This window comes from Perognathus longimembris, chromosome 16 (assembly GCF_023159225.1).
Source record: "Perognathus longimembris pacificus isolate PPM17 chromosome 16, ASM2315922v1, whole genome shotgun sequence".
Lineage (NCBI taxonomy): Eukaryota > Metazoa > Chordata > Mammalia > Rodentia > Heteromyidae > Perognathus > Perognathus longimembris.
The window spans coordinates 6,827,006-6,843,724 of NC_063176.1; the positions used below are offsets into that span (position 1 = coordinate 6,827,006).

Consider the following 16,719-nt stretch of genomic DNA (forward strand, 5'->3'; position numbering starts at 1 on the left):
CAAGCGTTCTTGCCACTAGGCCATATCCCCAGCCCCTCTCCGACTTTTCTTGATAATTCAGGTCTCAGAGCCTTCTGAGTAGCTGTGATTCCAGGTGTGAGCCACCATTATCATCTGGCTAAATTTTATTTTTTAAATATTCAAGACTTACCAAAAAGTTACATAAAAAAAAAAAATTTAGTTAGCTAGAGCCAGGTGTTGGTGGCTCATATCTGAGCAAAGTGCAGGCCTTAAGTTCAAAATTCAGTGCTACAAAAAGCTAAAAAAAATTTTTTTTAAAGAAAAAAAAGATTTTGTTTAGTGGAGTGTGGCGGCTTGTGCTTGTAGTCCTGGTTGACAGGTTGAGAGACAGTGATCTCAAGTTCCAGGCCAGCGTGGGCTACGGAATGTGATCCCACCTTCAGTACAGAACAAGAAATAAACATCAACAAAATTGACCTTTGGTGCTTTTGCTATTGTGAAGTGGCATTTTGCTTTAGTTTTGTCTTTGTTTTTTTTTTTTTTTTTTTTTTTTTGCCAGTCCTGGGCTTGGACTCAGGGCCTGAGCACTGTCCCTGGCTTCTTTTTGCTCAAGGCTAGCACTCTGCCACTTGAGCCACAGCGCCACCTCTGGCCATTTTCTATATATGTGGTGCTGGGGAATTGAACCCAGGGCTTCATGTATACCAGGCAAGCACTCTTGCCACTAGGCCATATCCCCAGCCCTGGCATTTTGCTTTAGCACTTCTTTTTTCTTTCATTTTTTTTTTTTTTTAATCCGTCATGGGCTTGGACTCTGGGCCTGGTGCTGTCCCTGAACTCTTCATCTCAAGGCTATCACTTCCATGCTCTGCCACTTGAGCCACAAGGTCACTTCCGGCTTTCTGGTGGTTAATTGGAGATAAGAGTCACATTGACTTTGCTGCCTGGGCTGGCTTTGAGCCCCAGTCCTCAGATCTCAGCCTTTTGAGTAGCTAGGATTATAGGTGTGAGCCATTGGCACCTGGCTTTTATGAGTATTTACTGAGTTAACTTATTGATGAAATAGGACTATATATAAGAAACTGAGTTGCAACTGATTATGAACTTAAGTACTTTCCTGTCTCCTAGTTCCTATTTTGATGAAAAGGGGTTGGTGAGACAACAGCTGGATTCTTTTGATGAGTTTATTCAGATGTCAGTTCAAAGAATTGTGGAAGATGCCCCACCCATTGATCTTCAAGCTGAAGCTCAGCACGCCAGTGGGGAGGTTGAAGAGCCGGTAAGATAGTTATTTCTACTAAGGTTGTATAGGTAAAAAATACCCTTGGTTGGAAAGTCCAGCCATTCCCTCACTTGCCTTGAAGATTAGAAGTCAGTAAGAAATGGTAGCAGTGTATCTACAGCATCTTCAGTTTTCTCCTGATTGATTTTATTTAATGGGGGCATGTACTTTCACAAGTAATCTTAACCTTTTTTAATCTCAGAGACAGAAATGATAAAATATCACTTCAAATAATTTAACTTGTGAATATTATTAAAACTTAAGTAATTTTATTACATAGTACTTGATGATCTATTTCAGTATATGGAAAGGTAAAGCCACTTAAATCTGTTTGATTTATTAATAACTTTTGTCCTCTAGGAGGATGCAAAAAAATTAATAGTGTGATTAATAATAAGGTATTTGCTTAAAAGGCAATGCCTTTATCCTGAGGAGTCAAACTGGGACCTCGTGCATACTAGGCAGGTACTCTGCTACTGAGCTACATCCTCAGCTCTCTCAATTAAAATTTTTTGGTTGCTGTTGTTTTTTGGAGGTCTTGGGGTTTGTATTGAGGGCCTTGCTCTTGTTAGGCAGGTGTTCTACCACTTGAACTGTGCCCTACGCCAGTTAAATGTTATACTGAAAAATTTGCGTTTTTTTTCCCTCTTATTGTAAGTCGAGCTATGTTCAGTCGTATTGGAAGTTCTCAGTTTTTCATATATAACAATTAAGATTTACCTTTTCTAGTGACTTATTGATTAGGTGATAGCAGCTTTGATCACTTTGTACTCTATACCATACAAAGGAAAAGGCACACAATTAGTTCATTAATAAAATTCCATTTTGGTTATTCTGTATGTACTTAAAGCAGAAAAAAAGTCTAGTTTTTTTATTTCTGTGGACTATTGTTTTTTTTGGGGGGGTGTGTGTTCTGCCATAAGAAAACAATTAGACATTTCTGCAGTGTGGCTATTAACTTTAATGCTCAGATCAGTAAATTGGGGTGAGTTTTGAGTTTCTTCTACATGTTAATGTCAAGTACAAATAGAATCTATTTTTTTTTTTTTTTTTTGTGCCAGGGACCTGGGTTCTGACAGGTGCTAGGCAAGCAGTCCTCTACTGAGCCATACCTAAGCTTTGAAACCATTAAAGCTTTACAAAGAAAATTATTTACCCTGAATGTTTTTTGTTTAATTTCAGCCAAGATACTTGCTAAAGTTTGAACAGATTTACCTCTCCAAGCCTACTCACTGGGAAAGAGATGGTGCGCCTTCACCAATGATGCCCAATGAAGCCAGATTAAGAAATCTCACGTAAGAAGTTTTTCTTGTTAGTAGCTGACACTGTTTAATTTATTTATTTTCTGGGGGTTCAGTTGTAGGGCTTGAATTCTGGGCGTAGGTACTGTCCCTGAGCTCTTCAGCTCAGGGCCAGCACTCTACCACTTAAACCACAGTGCCACTTCCAGCTTTCTGATGGTTCATTGGAGATAAGAGTACTGTGGACTTTCCTGCTCGGGCTGGCTTTGAACTTCGATCCCCAGATCTCAGCCTCCTGAGAAGCTAGGATTACAGGCATGAGCCGTTGGCACTGGCCTTTTTTTTTCTTGAGACAGTGTCTTGTTATGTACCCCACACTGGTCTCAAACTCATAATCCTCCTAGCAGCTGATAGTGAAATAAAATTTGGAAAGTATAATTTAATTAGTTGGAGATTTATGGTTTAGCAAATACCTTACTATTGTTCAATTCTGACTTTATTTTCAAAGGTATTCTGCTCCACTTTATGTTGACATAACCAAAACAGTCATTAAAGAAGGTGAAGAACAACTTCAGACTCAACATCAGAAAACTTTTATAGGAAAGATTCCAATTATGTTGCGTTCAACTTACTGCCTATTGAATGGCTTAACAGATCGTGATCTTTGTGAATTAAATGAATGTCCTTTGGATCCTGGTGGCTATTTCATCATTAATGGATCAGAAAAGGTATGGTAAAATTATTTTCAAACATTGCAAAATGATCATTAAATTTTAAATGGTTAAAGTACAAGTTAAAAAAGCAGACTTTCCTATAGGATATTCTGGAAGTACCCATCTGAATTATTTAGGGTATCACAGCTAAGTTTATGTAAAACTAAAGCTTAGCTGTATTAATATTTACTAGAAACTTGTTCAAGTTTATGCATATCTCTGATGCATTTATGTAAAATGGAGTTTGTGAAAAGTTATTTCAGTAAGCCTATAGGATTAGGTTAATTTATAATGCAGATCTTACTCTTTCTGTTTCAGTGACTTTGAGGTTTCATGGCAGTAACCTTGTTATTTGTTATAGGTTCTTATTGCTCAAGAGAAAATGGCAACAAACACAGTCTATGTGTTTGCCAAAAAGGACTCTAAATATGCCTACACCGGAGAGTGCAGATCGTGTCTGGAGAATTCTTCCCGGCCCACCAGTACTATCTGGGTTAGCATGCTGGCAAGAGGAGGCCAGGTATGGCTTCTGAGGAGATGCTGTTTGGCTTTCTTTGTTTTCTACTGTGCAGACTGCATACACTGCTGATATTTTATGTTAGCTTCATATTATTTACCTGTTGTCAGGTAACAGGTTACTCCAACAGCTGTATTTAATGTTTCCCAGTTTCCAAGAGTCAGGAACCTGAGTGTAGCATAGCTGGGTCCTCTAGCCCAGAAGTCTTTGCCAAAGCTGCAGTCATCCGACGGCTCATTCCTATGACTTTTTGGAATGACTCAGTTCTTCGTTGACCATGGGACTGAGGTGTTTCAAGTCTTTGCTGGGTGAACTACTTACGGTGGGGAATGTCTAGCCTAAGGCCTTATATTAGGTCCTCAAAATCATCTGTTGACACAGATGCATATGTTCCTCGTAGATTTTCACATGACCCTTGTTTTTGGCTGCCTGCATTTATTATTTCTTATGGCCCTCCATATTCAGTTGATAGAGAAAAGCTTCCTTATCATGGCTAAGACTACAGTGTGAATCTAGTTAGGTGTCTTTTCCCACTATAAGAGGCTATGAATCCTGAATCATTACATAAACAAGGAAATGCCTTACAGACAAGCTCTGATTGAAAATTTAGTGTTCATTCTGTGCTTAGCTTTTCCTATATGTCCATTTATGTTTTTTCTCTTTTTACGTTTACTTTTTCTCAGAGTCCATTCCCCCTTCCCTGGGGATGGAGAGTGGCAAGGCATCAGTTGTACATATTCGTTGGCAGCCTAAGTAATTTCCAAATCTGATACTTGATAATTCCTGGGAATCTTGGCAGACAGATAGAAGACAGTGGAAATTCTATCAGATTGTAATGACCAGGCTTTCTATTAAAGTAGTAAACCTGTTCCAGTAGTCTTAAATAGTAGCTGTAGGAGTTTGGGAAGGCTTTTGAATGATGTACAATTACATGTTTTCTTAATATTTTTATATTGCTTTGAATTCTTGTATATGCATGTTATAATAATATTTTCTTTTTCTAGGGTGCAAAAAAGAGTGCTATTGGTCAGCGTATTGTGGCAACTCTACCATATATCAAGCAGGAAGTTCCCATCATCATTGTGTTCAGAGCTCTAGGTTTTGTGTCTGACCGAGATATCTTAGAACATATTATTTATGATTTTGAAGACCCAGAGATGATGGAAATGGTAATTTGAAAGCAAAATGCATTTATAATGTTTTACAATAAAATTAGAGACACTGATTGCTGCAACCTTTAAAACAGCAGAAAATGACTCTAGGGAGTGATTTAGCATTTACTGTGTAATGAAAACTTTCAGTCCTCCCTAGGCTTTTCTCACTGACAGAAAACCAGAGACGGTCAGTGACAGCTACTTGAGGAAATAGTAGTAAGGAAGACTGTAAAAGCATACCAGTCTGGTGCAAGGTAAAAAGGAATATTGAATAGTTGAGACCTTTTTCTTTTTTAAACTTTTTAAAGGATTTCAAATTTGAAGACAAGTTGCAATAGTAGTTTGAGAACTCTTGTATAGTCTTCATCCAGATTCAGTTGTTACTTTTGCTGTTTTAATTGTCCCTTTCCCTCCCCCCCCTCTGTCTACCTGTCTGTATATGTGTATTACTTTGGTTTGGACTGTTTAAGAGTAATTTACACACATGATTTTTCTTCACTCCTAAGTAATACTTATTTCCTAAGAACCAGGACATTTCACTTATATAACTCAGCACAATTATTGACATCAAACTTAATTTAGATAGTCTTTTTACATTTTTTTTTATATATTGTCAAAGTGATGTACACAGAGGTTACAGTTTCATATGTTAGGCCTTGGGTACATTTCCTGTACTGTTTGTTACCTCCTCCCTCATTCCCCCCTCCTAGATACAGTCTTATTAATGTATAGGTCTTGTTCAGATTTTTGCCAGTTGCCCCTGTAATGTCTTAAGCATCTTTTTTTAATTCACATATTCCACTTTAGAATCATGCATTGCATTTTGTGTGTATGTCTTTATAGTATCTTTTTTACTTTGCTTAGCCTTCATTTTTTTTCTTTTTATGACATTGAAGTTTTTAGGTCACAAGTGAGCAACTGATAACAGCATAAATACTGTTTCTAAAGCTGTCCTGAATTACCTGGTGTGAATAAGATGACATACAACTCAAGTATTTGTTCATGAGATTACATGAGAAAAATGAGTTCTGGTTAGATTTTTACCAACAACCAGTGAGCACTATTTATTTTTATTTTTGGCCAGTCCTGGGGCTTGGACTCAGGGCCTGAGCACTGTCCCTGGCTTCTTTTTGCTCAAGGCTAGCACTCTGCCACTTGAGCCACAGCGCCACTTCTGGCCATTTTCTATATATGTGGTGCTGCGGAATCGAACCCAGGGCTTCATGTATACAAGGCAAGCGCCGAGCACTATTTTTTAACATTAATTTTTTTTGTATTATTGGAGATTGAACTCAAGGTCTCATGCATGCTATGCACGGACGCATTCACCATTGATACCCTCATTCTTTTGTTTGTTCCTCATTCATTCTAGCTCTATTGCCTGGGATGAGGGTCTTGAATTGTCTTTGATCAAGCAATTCTTCCACCTCAGTGCTGGGACATGTCCACATGCCAGGTTTACTTTATGTAATAATTTAAAAAATTGATTTGACTTATAAGAGGAAAAATAGGTTTTCTTTTCTCATCCAAGTTATTTATTTCAAAAGGAAATTTTTGAAGTAAAGCGAAAGATACTAGGTTAAGATATATTGTCTTTGTGAAAATTCATGTTTTTCCTTCGGCTCTTACAAAGCTTCTTCCAAATTTTACTTCTATTAATCCGGCATTCACTTTACAAAAAGTGCTTTATCTTTTCTTCTAAAGGTGTACTATTGGACTGGAGGTTTTACTTAAGTAGTGAGGCACTGAGTTCAGTCCCTAGCATTGCGTCCCGCAAAGCAAAACAACATAAAATATTTGAAAGTATACTTTTTATTGTTATTCCTTCTAATCTATTAACCTTAATTTTGTGATAATAGCGACAGCTTTTTCTTTTTTCTTTTTTTTTTTTTTGCCAGTCCTGGGCCTTGAACTCAGGGCCTGAGCACTGTCCCTGGCTTCTTTTTGCTCAAGGCTAGCACTCTACCACTTGAGCCACAGCACCACTTCTGGCCATTTTCTGTATATGTGGCGCTGGGGAATTGAACCCAGGGCCTCATGTATACAAGGCAAAAACTCTTGCCACTAGGCCATATCCCCAGCCCAGCGACAGCTTTTTCTAACAAAGATCACTAATCCACTGCTGTCTGTGGCCTCACTTTCAATGGTTTACGTGGGCTCTTTGTGAGCTTTTGGTTCTATGGTTAAGATTTCTTTAGGGCTGGGGATATAGCCTAGTGGCAAGAGTGCCTGCCTCGGATACACGAGGCCCTAGGTTCGATTCCCCAGCACCACATATACAGAAAAGCGCCGGAAGGGGCGCTGTGGCTCAAGTGGCAGAGTGCTAGCCTTGAGCGGGAAGAAGCCAGGGACAGTGCTCAGGCCCTGAGTCCAAGGCCCAGGACTGGCCAAAAAAAAAAAAAAAAAAGATTTCTTTAAATCTGGATCACTGACAAGGCATAGAAAGTCAAAGGCAAGGAAGGCATTTTAGTATATATGATGTTATGAAAGGGTACTGACAGGGGTTAAAGTTACTGTTACCCCTTATTTCTCATGCTCATTATATTGTATGTAGTTGGAAATTTAGAATGTTATAAACTGTAATGGAACTTAGGAATTATATTAACTGCTTTGTAGGTAAGGAAACTTTTTTATGTGGTTATAGTGGCCAAGTATGGATTGTAGGATTTTTAGCAATGTGGTTTTTAAAGTCATCTCTTTAAAAAATTGAGTGGTTTTATGAACATTAAAAATTTCTTACTGTCAAGACAAAAATCTGACACATTTATTTATAGGTCGCTAAATTTTAATTGGACCGCCATCTAAATATTTTTGAGATATGCAGAAGGAACTGGTTGTTAAAGTATAAAAAAACAAAGACATTAGTTCTTTTGTTTTTATTTCTTTATTGTCAAGTGATATACAGAGGGGTTACAGTTTCATATGTAAGACTGTGTACATTTCTTTTTTTTTTTTTTTTTGGCCAGTCCTGGGCCTTGGACTCAGGGCCTGAGCACTGTCCCTGGCTTCTTCCCGCTCAAGGCTAGCACTCCGCTACTTGAGCCACAGCGCCGCTTCTGGCCGTTTTCTGTATATGTGGTGCTGGGGAATCGAACCTAGGGCCTCATGTATCCGAGGCAGGCACTCTTGCCACTAGGCTATATCCCCAGCCCTGTGTGTACATTTCTTAACCAACTTGTTACCTCCCTCATTTTTGCCTAATTGCTTTTTATTATGCTTATCCAAGATGAAGGCTCAAGTCTTTTTTTTTTTTTTTTTTTTTTTTTGTGCCAGTCCTGGGCCTTGGACTCAGGGCCTGAGCACTGTCCCTGGCTTCTTTTTGCTCAAGGCTAGTACTCTGCCACTTGAGCCACAGCGCCACTTCTGGCTTTTTCATATATGTGGTGCTGAGGAATCAGACCAAGGGCTTCATATATGTGAGGCAAACATTCTACCACTAGGCCATATTCCCAGCCCAGTAGGTCTTTTCTTAAGGAGATTATTTGTGTCTTTTTTTTTTTTTTTTTTTTTTTTTTGGCCAGTCCTGGGCCTTGGACTCAGGGCCTGAGCACTGTCCCTGGCTTCTTCCCGCTCAAGGCTAGCACTCTGCCACTTGAGCCACAGCGCCGCTTCTGGCCGTTTTCTGTATATGTGGTGCTGGGGAATCGAACCTAGGGCCTCATGTATCCGAGGCAGGCACTCTTGCCACTAGGCTATATCCCCAGCCCATTTGTGTCTTACTAGACAGTGAAATTGCCTGTTTTGATAGTGGATTTCATCAGAGATCTTTAGATCTCTCTGCAGTCTTCTGGTTCTAAGATTTTGTGATTCCTTGATTTTTGTAAAAGTTTATATATTTGGTGAAGTTTTATTTGGCATTTTAATAATGAGAACAAACTTGAAAATAACAAATTATTTCATAGGTTAAACCTTCTCTTGATGAAGCCTTTGTCATACAAGAACAGAATGTTGCATTAAATTTCATTGGCTCAAGAGGGGCAAAGCCTGGTGTTACTAAAGAGAAAAGAATTAAATATGCAAAAGAAGTGTTACAAAAGGAAATGCTTCCTCATGTTGGTGTCAGCGATTTTTGTGAGACCAAAAAAGCCTATTTCTTGGGGTATGTTAATTTAATTGTTCGAAGTTCTTTGGCAAATGCAATTGATATAGTGTTTTTCCTAAAGCTTAAGAGTGTTAAAAGTTACTTATTTGATATAAAAGCCCAAAACTCAAGGGTTTGCTTTTTATCTTTTTTTCTTCCAAGGTATATGGTTCATAGATTACTTCTAGCAGCTTTGGGTAGAAGAGAACTAGACGACCGAGATCACTATGGAAACAAAAGATTGGATCTTGCTGGGCCCTTACTTGCATTCTTATTTAGAGGGTAAGGAATTACAGAATGCCGCTGTTGAGTAAGGAGATTTCACTTACTTACATTGCCTCGGCTTTCTTCAAACAGCTTCCCATCTTAGCCTTCCAGGTAGCCGTGGTGATAGCTATTGTGCCTCACATGAGGCTTCACTTCTAGCTACCCGATGGTTACATTGCCATGCGTGTCTGTGTGGGTCACAACTGCAGTGTGTATGGTCTCCTTGCTGCTTGGGTAGATTCAATTGTTTTATGTCTGAGAATATTGTTTATGATTAGTAGTGCCACTTATTGTATGCTTGGGTTTGGTGGTGCTGGGGATGGAACCCATAGTGCTGTGCATGTTAGGCAAGTTCTACCACTTTTTTTTTTTTTTGCCAGTCCTGGGGCTTGAACTTGGGCCTGGGCACTATCCCTGAGCTTCTTTTGCTCAAGACTCGCACTGTACCACATGAGCTACAGCACCACTTCCAGCTTTTTCTGTTTATGTGGCTCTGAGGAATTGAACTCAGGGCTTCATGCATGCATGCTAGGCAAGCCTCAGCTAAGCCACACTCCCAGCTCTATGTGTACACTTGAAACATAATGAATACTAACAGCTTTTACCTGCCACAATCTTTTTGGGGCAGTATTGTCCTTACTGAGACAGCATTTTACCAGATGCAGGTGGCTCACGCCTGTAATCCTGGCTACTCAGGAGGCTGATCTGGAGGGTCAGCCAACACAGATATCCTCGAGACTCTTCAGCTAACTAGAAAAATGCCCAACAGGAGGAATGGCCGAAGTGGTAGAGCACCAGCCATGAGCAAAAAAGCCACGCAACGGTACAAGGCCGAGTTCAAGCCCTGACATGGGCAGTAACAATAACAAAAAGCATTTTGAAGACGTTTGCAGGTTTAAAATAATGCCATTTTATTTAACAGTATGTTTAAGAATTTGCTAAAAGAAGTACGGATCTATGCACAGAAGTTTATTGATCGTGGAAAGGACTTTAACTTGGAATTGGCGATTAAAACAAGAATTATATCGGATGGGCTAAAATACTCTTTAGCTACTGGAAACTGGGGTGACCAAAAGAAAGCTCATCAAGCGAGAGCTGGAGTATCTCAGGTAAGGATGTCAACTATGACTACAGGGTTCACAGGAAAAACAGTACAGTGCTCAGTGAGTCTTTCACTTGAGTGGCTTTGCTTTTTCTTTTTTTTTTATTTTTGGCCAGTCCTGGGCCTTGGACTCAGGGCCTGAGCACTGTCCCTGGCTTCTTCTTGCTCAAGGCTAGCACTCTGCCACTTGAGCCACAGCGCCACTTCTGGCCATTTTCTGTATATGTGGTGCTGGGGAATTGAACCCAGGGCCTCATGTATACAAAGCAAGCACTCTAGCCACTAGGCCATATCCCCAGCCCCGCCTCTGCTTTTTCTTGGTCAAATGAAAACTCACTAGAGGCATTTGAATTATGAAAATGAAATTTTCTCTTGTTAGCTTTTATCTTTATTAAGAGACACTTATATAAGTTTTTGGCTGCAGTTAATTTTTTCTCGTTATTTTTTTTTTAGTTTCTTTATTGTCAAAATGATGTACCGGAGGGGTTAGTTTTATACGTAAGGCAGTATCCAGCTTGTTACCTCCTCGCTCATTTTGCTTTAGTTATTTTTAAAGTTAATTTAAAAATATTATTATAAAGGTGGTATGCAGAGGGGTTACAGCTACATAAGTCAGATAAAGAGTAAATTTTTTTTGGACACTGTCACCCCTTTCTAGTTATTTTTTAAATAGTCTTAGAGTGCAATCTTCTTACTTATCCCTTCCTCATAGTTGGGATTAGAAGCATGACTCATTGTACTTGTCTAGTTCTTTGAAATAGATTACTTATATTTTTGCCCAGCGTGGCCTCTAGCTGCAATCTTCCTATCTCTACCTCCCAAGTAGCTCGGCTTAAATGTGAGCCACGGGCAGGGCTTGAATGTCATGTTCTTCTGAAGTCAGTTTAATGTTATTGAGGTGGGTGAATGATGTGGAAGTATCTAGGTTTTAGTAATTCTGATGACTGAGGAGAGACCAGGCAGGGATTCAGGAAGTAGGATTGGTGCGGAACAAGCTGACCTTAGATGCTGCTGTGATACTGGGAAGGAAGGGGGTAGGTTTGTATTGATGTGTGGAAGGAGGGACTAAATAATTTTGAGATTTCTAGCTTGGGAGATTGAAGGAAGGGGGATTTAGGAAGAGGAACCAGATTTGGGTTGCGTTTGGGTAGGGAAAGATGGGATATCAACTTTAGTTGCCGGCTTTTCTTTCTGTCTGATTATTACCTTACTTGTAACAATCATCTTGTATAATCCTATAAGTATTGGCAATGGATGTTTGCATATGGTAAGACTCAGAGGTGTCAGCCTGGAAACCGTAGTGGGATGAATTAGATGTCTGATGTGGTCAAAGGTGTATGAGTTGATAGCATATGGTTTAATGTTTTTTACTTTTATTTATTTTTTTGCTTTATTTATTTATTTTTTGCCAGTTCTGGGCTTGGACTCAGGGCCTGAGCCCTGTCCCTGGCTTCTTTTTGCTCAAGGCTCGCACTCTGCTACTTGAGCCACAGCGCCACTTCTGGCCATTTCCTATATATGTGGTGCTGGGGAATCGAGCCCAGGGCTTCATGTATATGAGGCGAGCACTGTTGCCACTAGGCCATATTCCTAACCCCTTAATGTTTTTAAATAGCTAACATGCGAGGTGTTGAAAACAATGGAGAACAAAAACAATTTTTAAAAAGCCCTTGCATTTGGTGGCTCATGCCTGTAATCTTAGCTACCAAGGAGGCTGAGATTTGAGGATCAAAGTTTGAAGCCAGTTTGGGCAGGAAAGCCTGTGAAATTCTTACGAAAACCAGAAGTAGAGCTGTGGTTCAAAGTGGTAGAGTGCTCGCCTTGAGCACAAAAGCTCTGGGATAGCACCCATGCCCTGAGTTCAAGTCCCATGATCCATCCCCCATTCTCCCCCCACCCAAAGAAAAGAAAAGAAAGCCCTGCCCTGGTGGATATTATATGGCGTGATAAAACTGTACATCATGTGTGTATATATATATATATATATATATATATATATATATACATACATATATCACTGGTAAACAAAGGAATATTTAGTTATGGGTGAACAATACTATTCAAGGAAGACTAGGGTAAGGAGGGATTCTTAGGGAAAATACAACTTTGTAGCTAGGAGTGGCTTCAGTGGTAGAACACCTGCTTAGCATGTGCAAGGCCTGAGTTCTAACCCCAATACTGTAGAATAAACAAATTGATTTTGCCCCATTGTGATAGTGTAAATCATGGCACTACTGAAAGTTTCAAAGGTTTGCTTTTTTTCTCCCTAGGTATTAAACCGCCTGACCTTTGCCTCTACGCTTTCTCATTTGCGTCGTTTAAATTCTCCTATTGGAAGAGATGGCAAACTAGCAAAGCCAAGACAGTTGCATAATACCCTGTGGGGAATGGTGTGCCCTGCTGAGACCCCAGAGGTAATGCAGTAGAATTTGTCTTCATAACCAAAGCAATTATGTAGGATTTGATTTAATTATGTGTTTTTGTGGTGTAGAACTAAGATATTTACTAGTAAGGTAAGAACAAACCTTGAAATGAAATTGAAGGAAGAATATTTATGGAAAATAATTCTTAGAGGCATGTAAAACTTATATGCGTAAGTTTTTCTTTGGTTTCTCAGGGCCATGCTGTAGGACTTGTGAAGAATTTAGCCTTGATGGCTTATATTTCTGTTGGATCTCAACCTTCTCCAATTCTCGAGTTTTTAGAAGAATGGAGCATGGAAAACTTAGAAGAAATCTCTCCTGCAGCTATTGCCGAGTGTGTATATAGATTGGGCTTGCTTTTGAAACTATTGTTAAACTTTTTATTTTTTTTGAGTGTTATTACAAAGGTGATGTACAGAGGGGTTATAGTTTATTGTTAAACTCTTGTTAGAACTATGAGTTATAATAGGATAGACCTGCTAAGTGCTGAATGCTTTTTCATTTTAGTGCCACTAAGATTTTTGTAAATGGATGCTGGGTGGGAATACATAAAGATCCTGAGCAACTTATGAACACACTAAGAAAATTGCGACGTCAGATGGACATCATCGTGTCTGAGGTAAGAGTCTTTCATTTGTTGGGGTTCGACCCACGGCCTCATGAAAACTTGGCAGGTACTCTACCACTGAGCTGCATTCCTAACCCACTGTATGTTCTTGAACTTCAGAGTGCTACTCATAGTATTTTTGTTCAGGGTGTTTTTATAAGAATAAGTGGTGTACACTTGTGTGTAGCTCAATTATTTTATAGTGTGTTTCACAGAACAGAAATCTAAAGTTCAAATTATCTGTTAAAAAATAGGATATAGGCTAAGAATGTCAAATGTTTGCCTCCTTCCCTTCTCCCTCTCCCTCCTTTCCTCCCTCCCTTCTTGCTTTCCTCCCTCCTTCTTCCCTCCTTTTCCTCTTCTTTTTTCTTTCTTCCCTTCCATTCCCTTCCCTTTCTTATCCTTCCTTCCTTTTTTTTTTTTTTTTTTTTTTTTGCCAGTCCTGAGGCCTGAACTCAGGGCCTGGGCGCTGTCCCTGAACTTCTTTTGCTCAAGGCTAGCACTCTGCCACTTGAGCCTCAGCGTCAACTTCTGGCTTCTTCTGTTTATGTGGTGCTGAGGAATCAAACCCAGGGCTGCATGCATGCTAGGCAAGCACTCTACCACTAAGCCACATTCCCAGCGCACGTCTTGGCTTTTGACCGTAGTTTTAGAGAAAGAACTTAGTGGTTTTGATTAAGCTTTTATTATTTACCATGGTTTTTATACAGAGTGACCCAAATATTTTCTTAAAACAAAGGATCCCGATGTAATTTCACTTTTTAGGGCTTTTTTTGTAGGGAAATAAGAAAGTACCAACTTATTGGCACTTTATTGATTTCCAAGACTATATATGAGATTCAGGTGGTTCCTTTGTGACATACACATTTTCCCAGAATACTTATGATTATATTTTCTAGATCCTCATGATCCAATAGAGTTCTAATCTTGAACCAAATACACAATTCAAAATTTAAGAAGTTAAAAAATATTTTAAAAAAAAATGTATTAATTAAATTTTGTTGACAAAGTGTTGTGCAAACGGGGTACAGTTACATAATAGGGCAGTGTATACATTTCTTGTGATATCTTACACCCTCGTTTTTCTTTCCCTTCCCTGGATCAGGTAGGCATATGTATATATACAATACCCATTGTACCAAAAACATATACAGTAGCCACGTGACATACGCCAAAGGAAATTCACCTAGAACTTTAAATATAACGTCCAAAATAGAGTTTGCTTATCCTTGTCTTATATGATCATACATACTTAGCTTTTGAGCTATAGTGATCCTCTGAGAGGTCTATTTTAGACCTTTTTATGTAAAAAAGTAATTTTAATAATACTAGTGTAGTGAGATTTGTCTCAGTACATTGTCCAGGCTGGTCTTGAACTCTTGATCTCAAGTGCTTCCACCTTGGACTCCTCTGTGATGGTATGACAGGCGTGTGCCTGGCCAAAAGTTTTATATTTAGCTAAACTGTAATAATAAAGTAAAAGTTCATGAGCTTATTTGTCTTTTATATATAGGTATCCATGATCAGAGATATTCGAGAGAGGGAAATTCGTATCTACACAGATGCAGGCCGTATTTGTAGACCACTTCTGATTGTGGAAAAACAGAAGCTACTTTTGAAGAAAAGACACATTGACCAGTTGAAAGAGAGAGAATATAACAACTACAGGTAAAAAAAAAAAAAGTACATTGAGAAAAATATGCACTCAGAAAGTTGAGATAGAATTCATGTATTCTCAAATTAACCATTTTTCAACAGGTTTGTAATTCCACGGGCTTTATTGTATTCATAGGATTGTGAAATTCTCTTCATTTTTTTCATTCCAGAATTTTTTTTTTGGCCAGTCCTGGGCCATGAACTCAGGGCCTGAGCACTGTCCCTGGCTTCTTTTTGCTCAAGGCTAGCACTCTGCCACTTGAGCTACAGCGCCACTTCTGGCCATTTTCTGTATATGTGGTGCTGAGGAATCGAACTCAGGGCCTCATGTATATGAGGCAAGCACTCTTGCCACTAGGCCATATTCCCAGCCCTCATTCCAGAATTTTTGAACTAAGAGTTTCATGCTCGATGGGCAGGTAACTCTACCACTTGAGTCACACTGAAGTCCTTTTTGCTTTGATTATTTTTTAGATAGGTGTTTGCATTTTTGCCAAGGCCAGCCTGACATTAAATTTTTTTTTTTCTGGTTGTGGGGCTTGAACTCTGGGCCTGGGCTCTGTCCCTGAGCTCTTCAGCTGAAGGGTAGCATTCTACCACTTGAGCCACAGCATCACTTCTGGTTTTCTGGTGGTTAATTGGTGATAAGAGTCTCATAGACTTTGCTGCCTGGGCTGGCTTTGAACTATGATCCTCAGATTTCAGCCTCCTGAGTAGCTAGGATTACAGGCCTGAGCCACTGGTGCCTGACATTATTCTTTAGTAATATATATTTATTATATGTATACTTTGTTTTGCCAGTCCTGGAGCTCGAACTCAAGCCTGGGCACTGTCTCTGAGCTTCTTTTGCTCACGGCTAGAACTCTACCACTTGAGCCACAGCACCTCTTGGGCTTTTTCTCTTTATGTGATACTGAGGAATTGAACCCAGGGTTTCACAATAGGCAAGCACTCTCTAAGCCACATTCCCAGCCCTATATTTTACTATATAAAACCTAAAACTATATGTATATATACATATGTGTCTGTGTGTATGTAATAAAGTAAAAGCCCTTATGAATCCTTTCTTCTTTGTAAGTAACTCAACTAATGATTGGGTATATGATGTATCAGACCTTATTCTGTGTATTGTATATGTACTCCTACCCCCATCTTTACAAAATATCTTTAAAACAAAGCAAAACAAACTTATTAATAGTCATGAGATAATAATTTCTAGTACTATTCAACAGCATTTTCACTGTGATAATCATGTACTTACATCAGGATTCTTTCTTAATGAGTACAAATAGAGGGATACTTTTTACTTAGCAGGAGGCTTTGTGTTAAAATACTTAAGGAAATCAGGGAATTGAGTGACTTCTTTTTCAGTTGGCAGGATCTTGTGGCCAGTGGGGTAGTAGAATACATTGATACCTTAGAAGAAGAAACAGTGATGCTTGCAATGACTCCAGATGACCTTCAGGAGAAAGAAGTGGCTTATTGTTCTACATATACCCACTGTGAGATTCACCCATCTATGATCCTTGGGGTCTGTGCATCTATTATTCCTTTTCCTGACCATAACCAGGTTGGTAGCTTTTTTTTTTTTTTTCCTGGTTTGCAAAGAATTGGGAGAAGTAATAGAAGTTAGAGATTATTGTGCAGTTTTAAGAGAAAAGCCTTTTCCCCCTCCTTTTTCTGTTGGTATTTGACTTGAACTCAGGGCCTGGGCA

General features: G+C 39.2%; 1 protein-coding gene across 1 annotated transcript in view; it reads left to right on the forward strand.

Annotated features, from left to right (window-relative positions):
* The window catches only part of Polr2b (RNA polymerase II subunit B), a 32,423-nt gene that overhangs the window by 2,658 nt on the left and 13,046 nt on the right, over window positions 1-16,719 (forward strand). Inside the window, exons 3-15 of the mRNA XM_048364810.1 lie at window positions 1,090-1,240; window positions 2,426-2,538; window positions 2,993-3,212; window positions 3,559-3,717; window positions 4,719-4,883; window positions 8,771-8,967; window positions 9,112-9,231; window positions 10,139-10,325; window positions 12,589-12,732; window positions 12,936-13,075; window positions 13,249-13,360; window positions 14,862-15,016; window positions 16,376-16,574. Of these exons, the coding sequence (XP_048220767.1) occupies window positions 1,090-1,240; window positions 2,426-2,538; window positions 2,993-3,212; window positions 3,559-3,717; window positions 4,719-4,883; window positions 8,771-8,967; window positions 9,112-9,231; window positions 10,139-10,325; window positions 12,589-12,732; window positions 12,936-13,075; window positions 13,249-13,360; window positions 14,862-15,016; window positions 16,376-16,574 (2,062 nt within the window). The remainder of the gene's footprint in view (window positions 1-1,089; window positions 1,241-2,425; window positions 2,539-2,992; window positions 3,213-3,558; window positions 3,718-4,718; window positions 4,884-8,770; window positions 8,968-9,111; window positions 9,232-10,138; window positions 10,326-12,588; window positions 12,733-12,935; window positions 13,076-13,248; window positions 13,361-14,861; window positions 15,017-16,375; window positions 16,575-16,719) is intronic.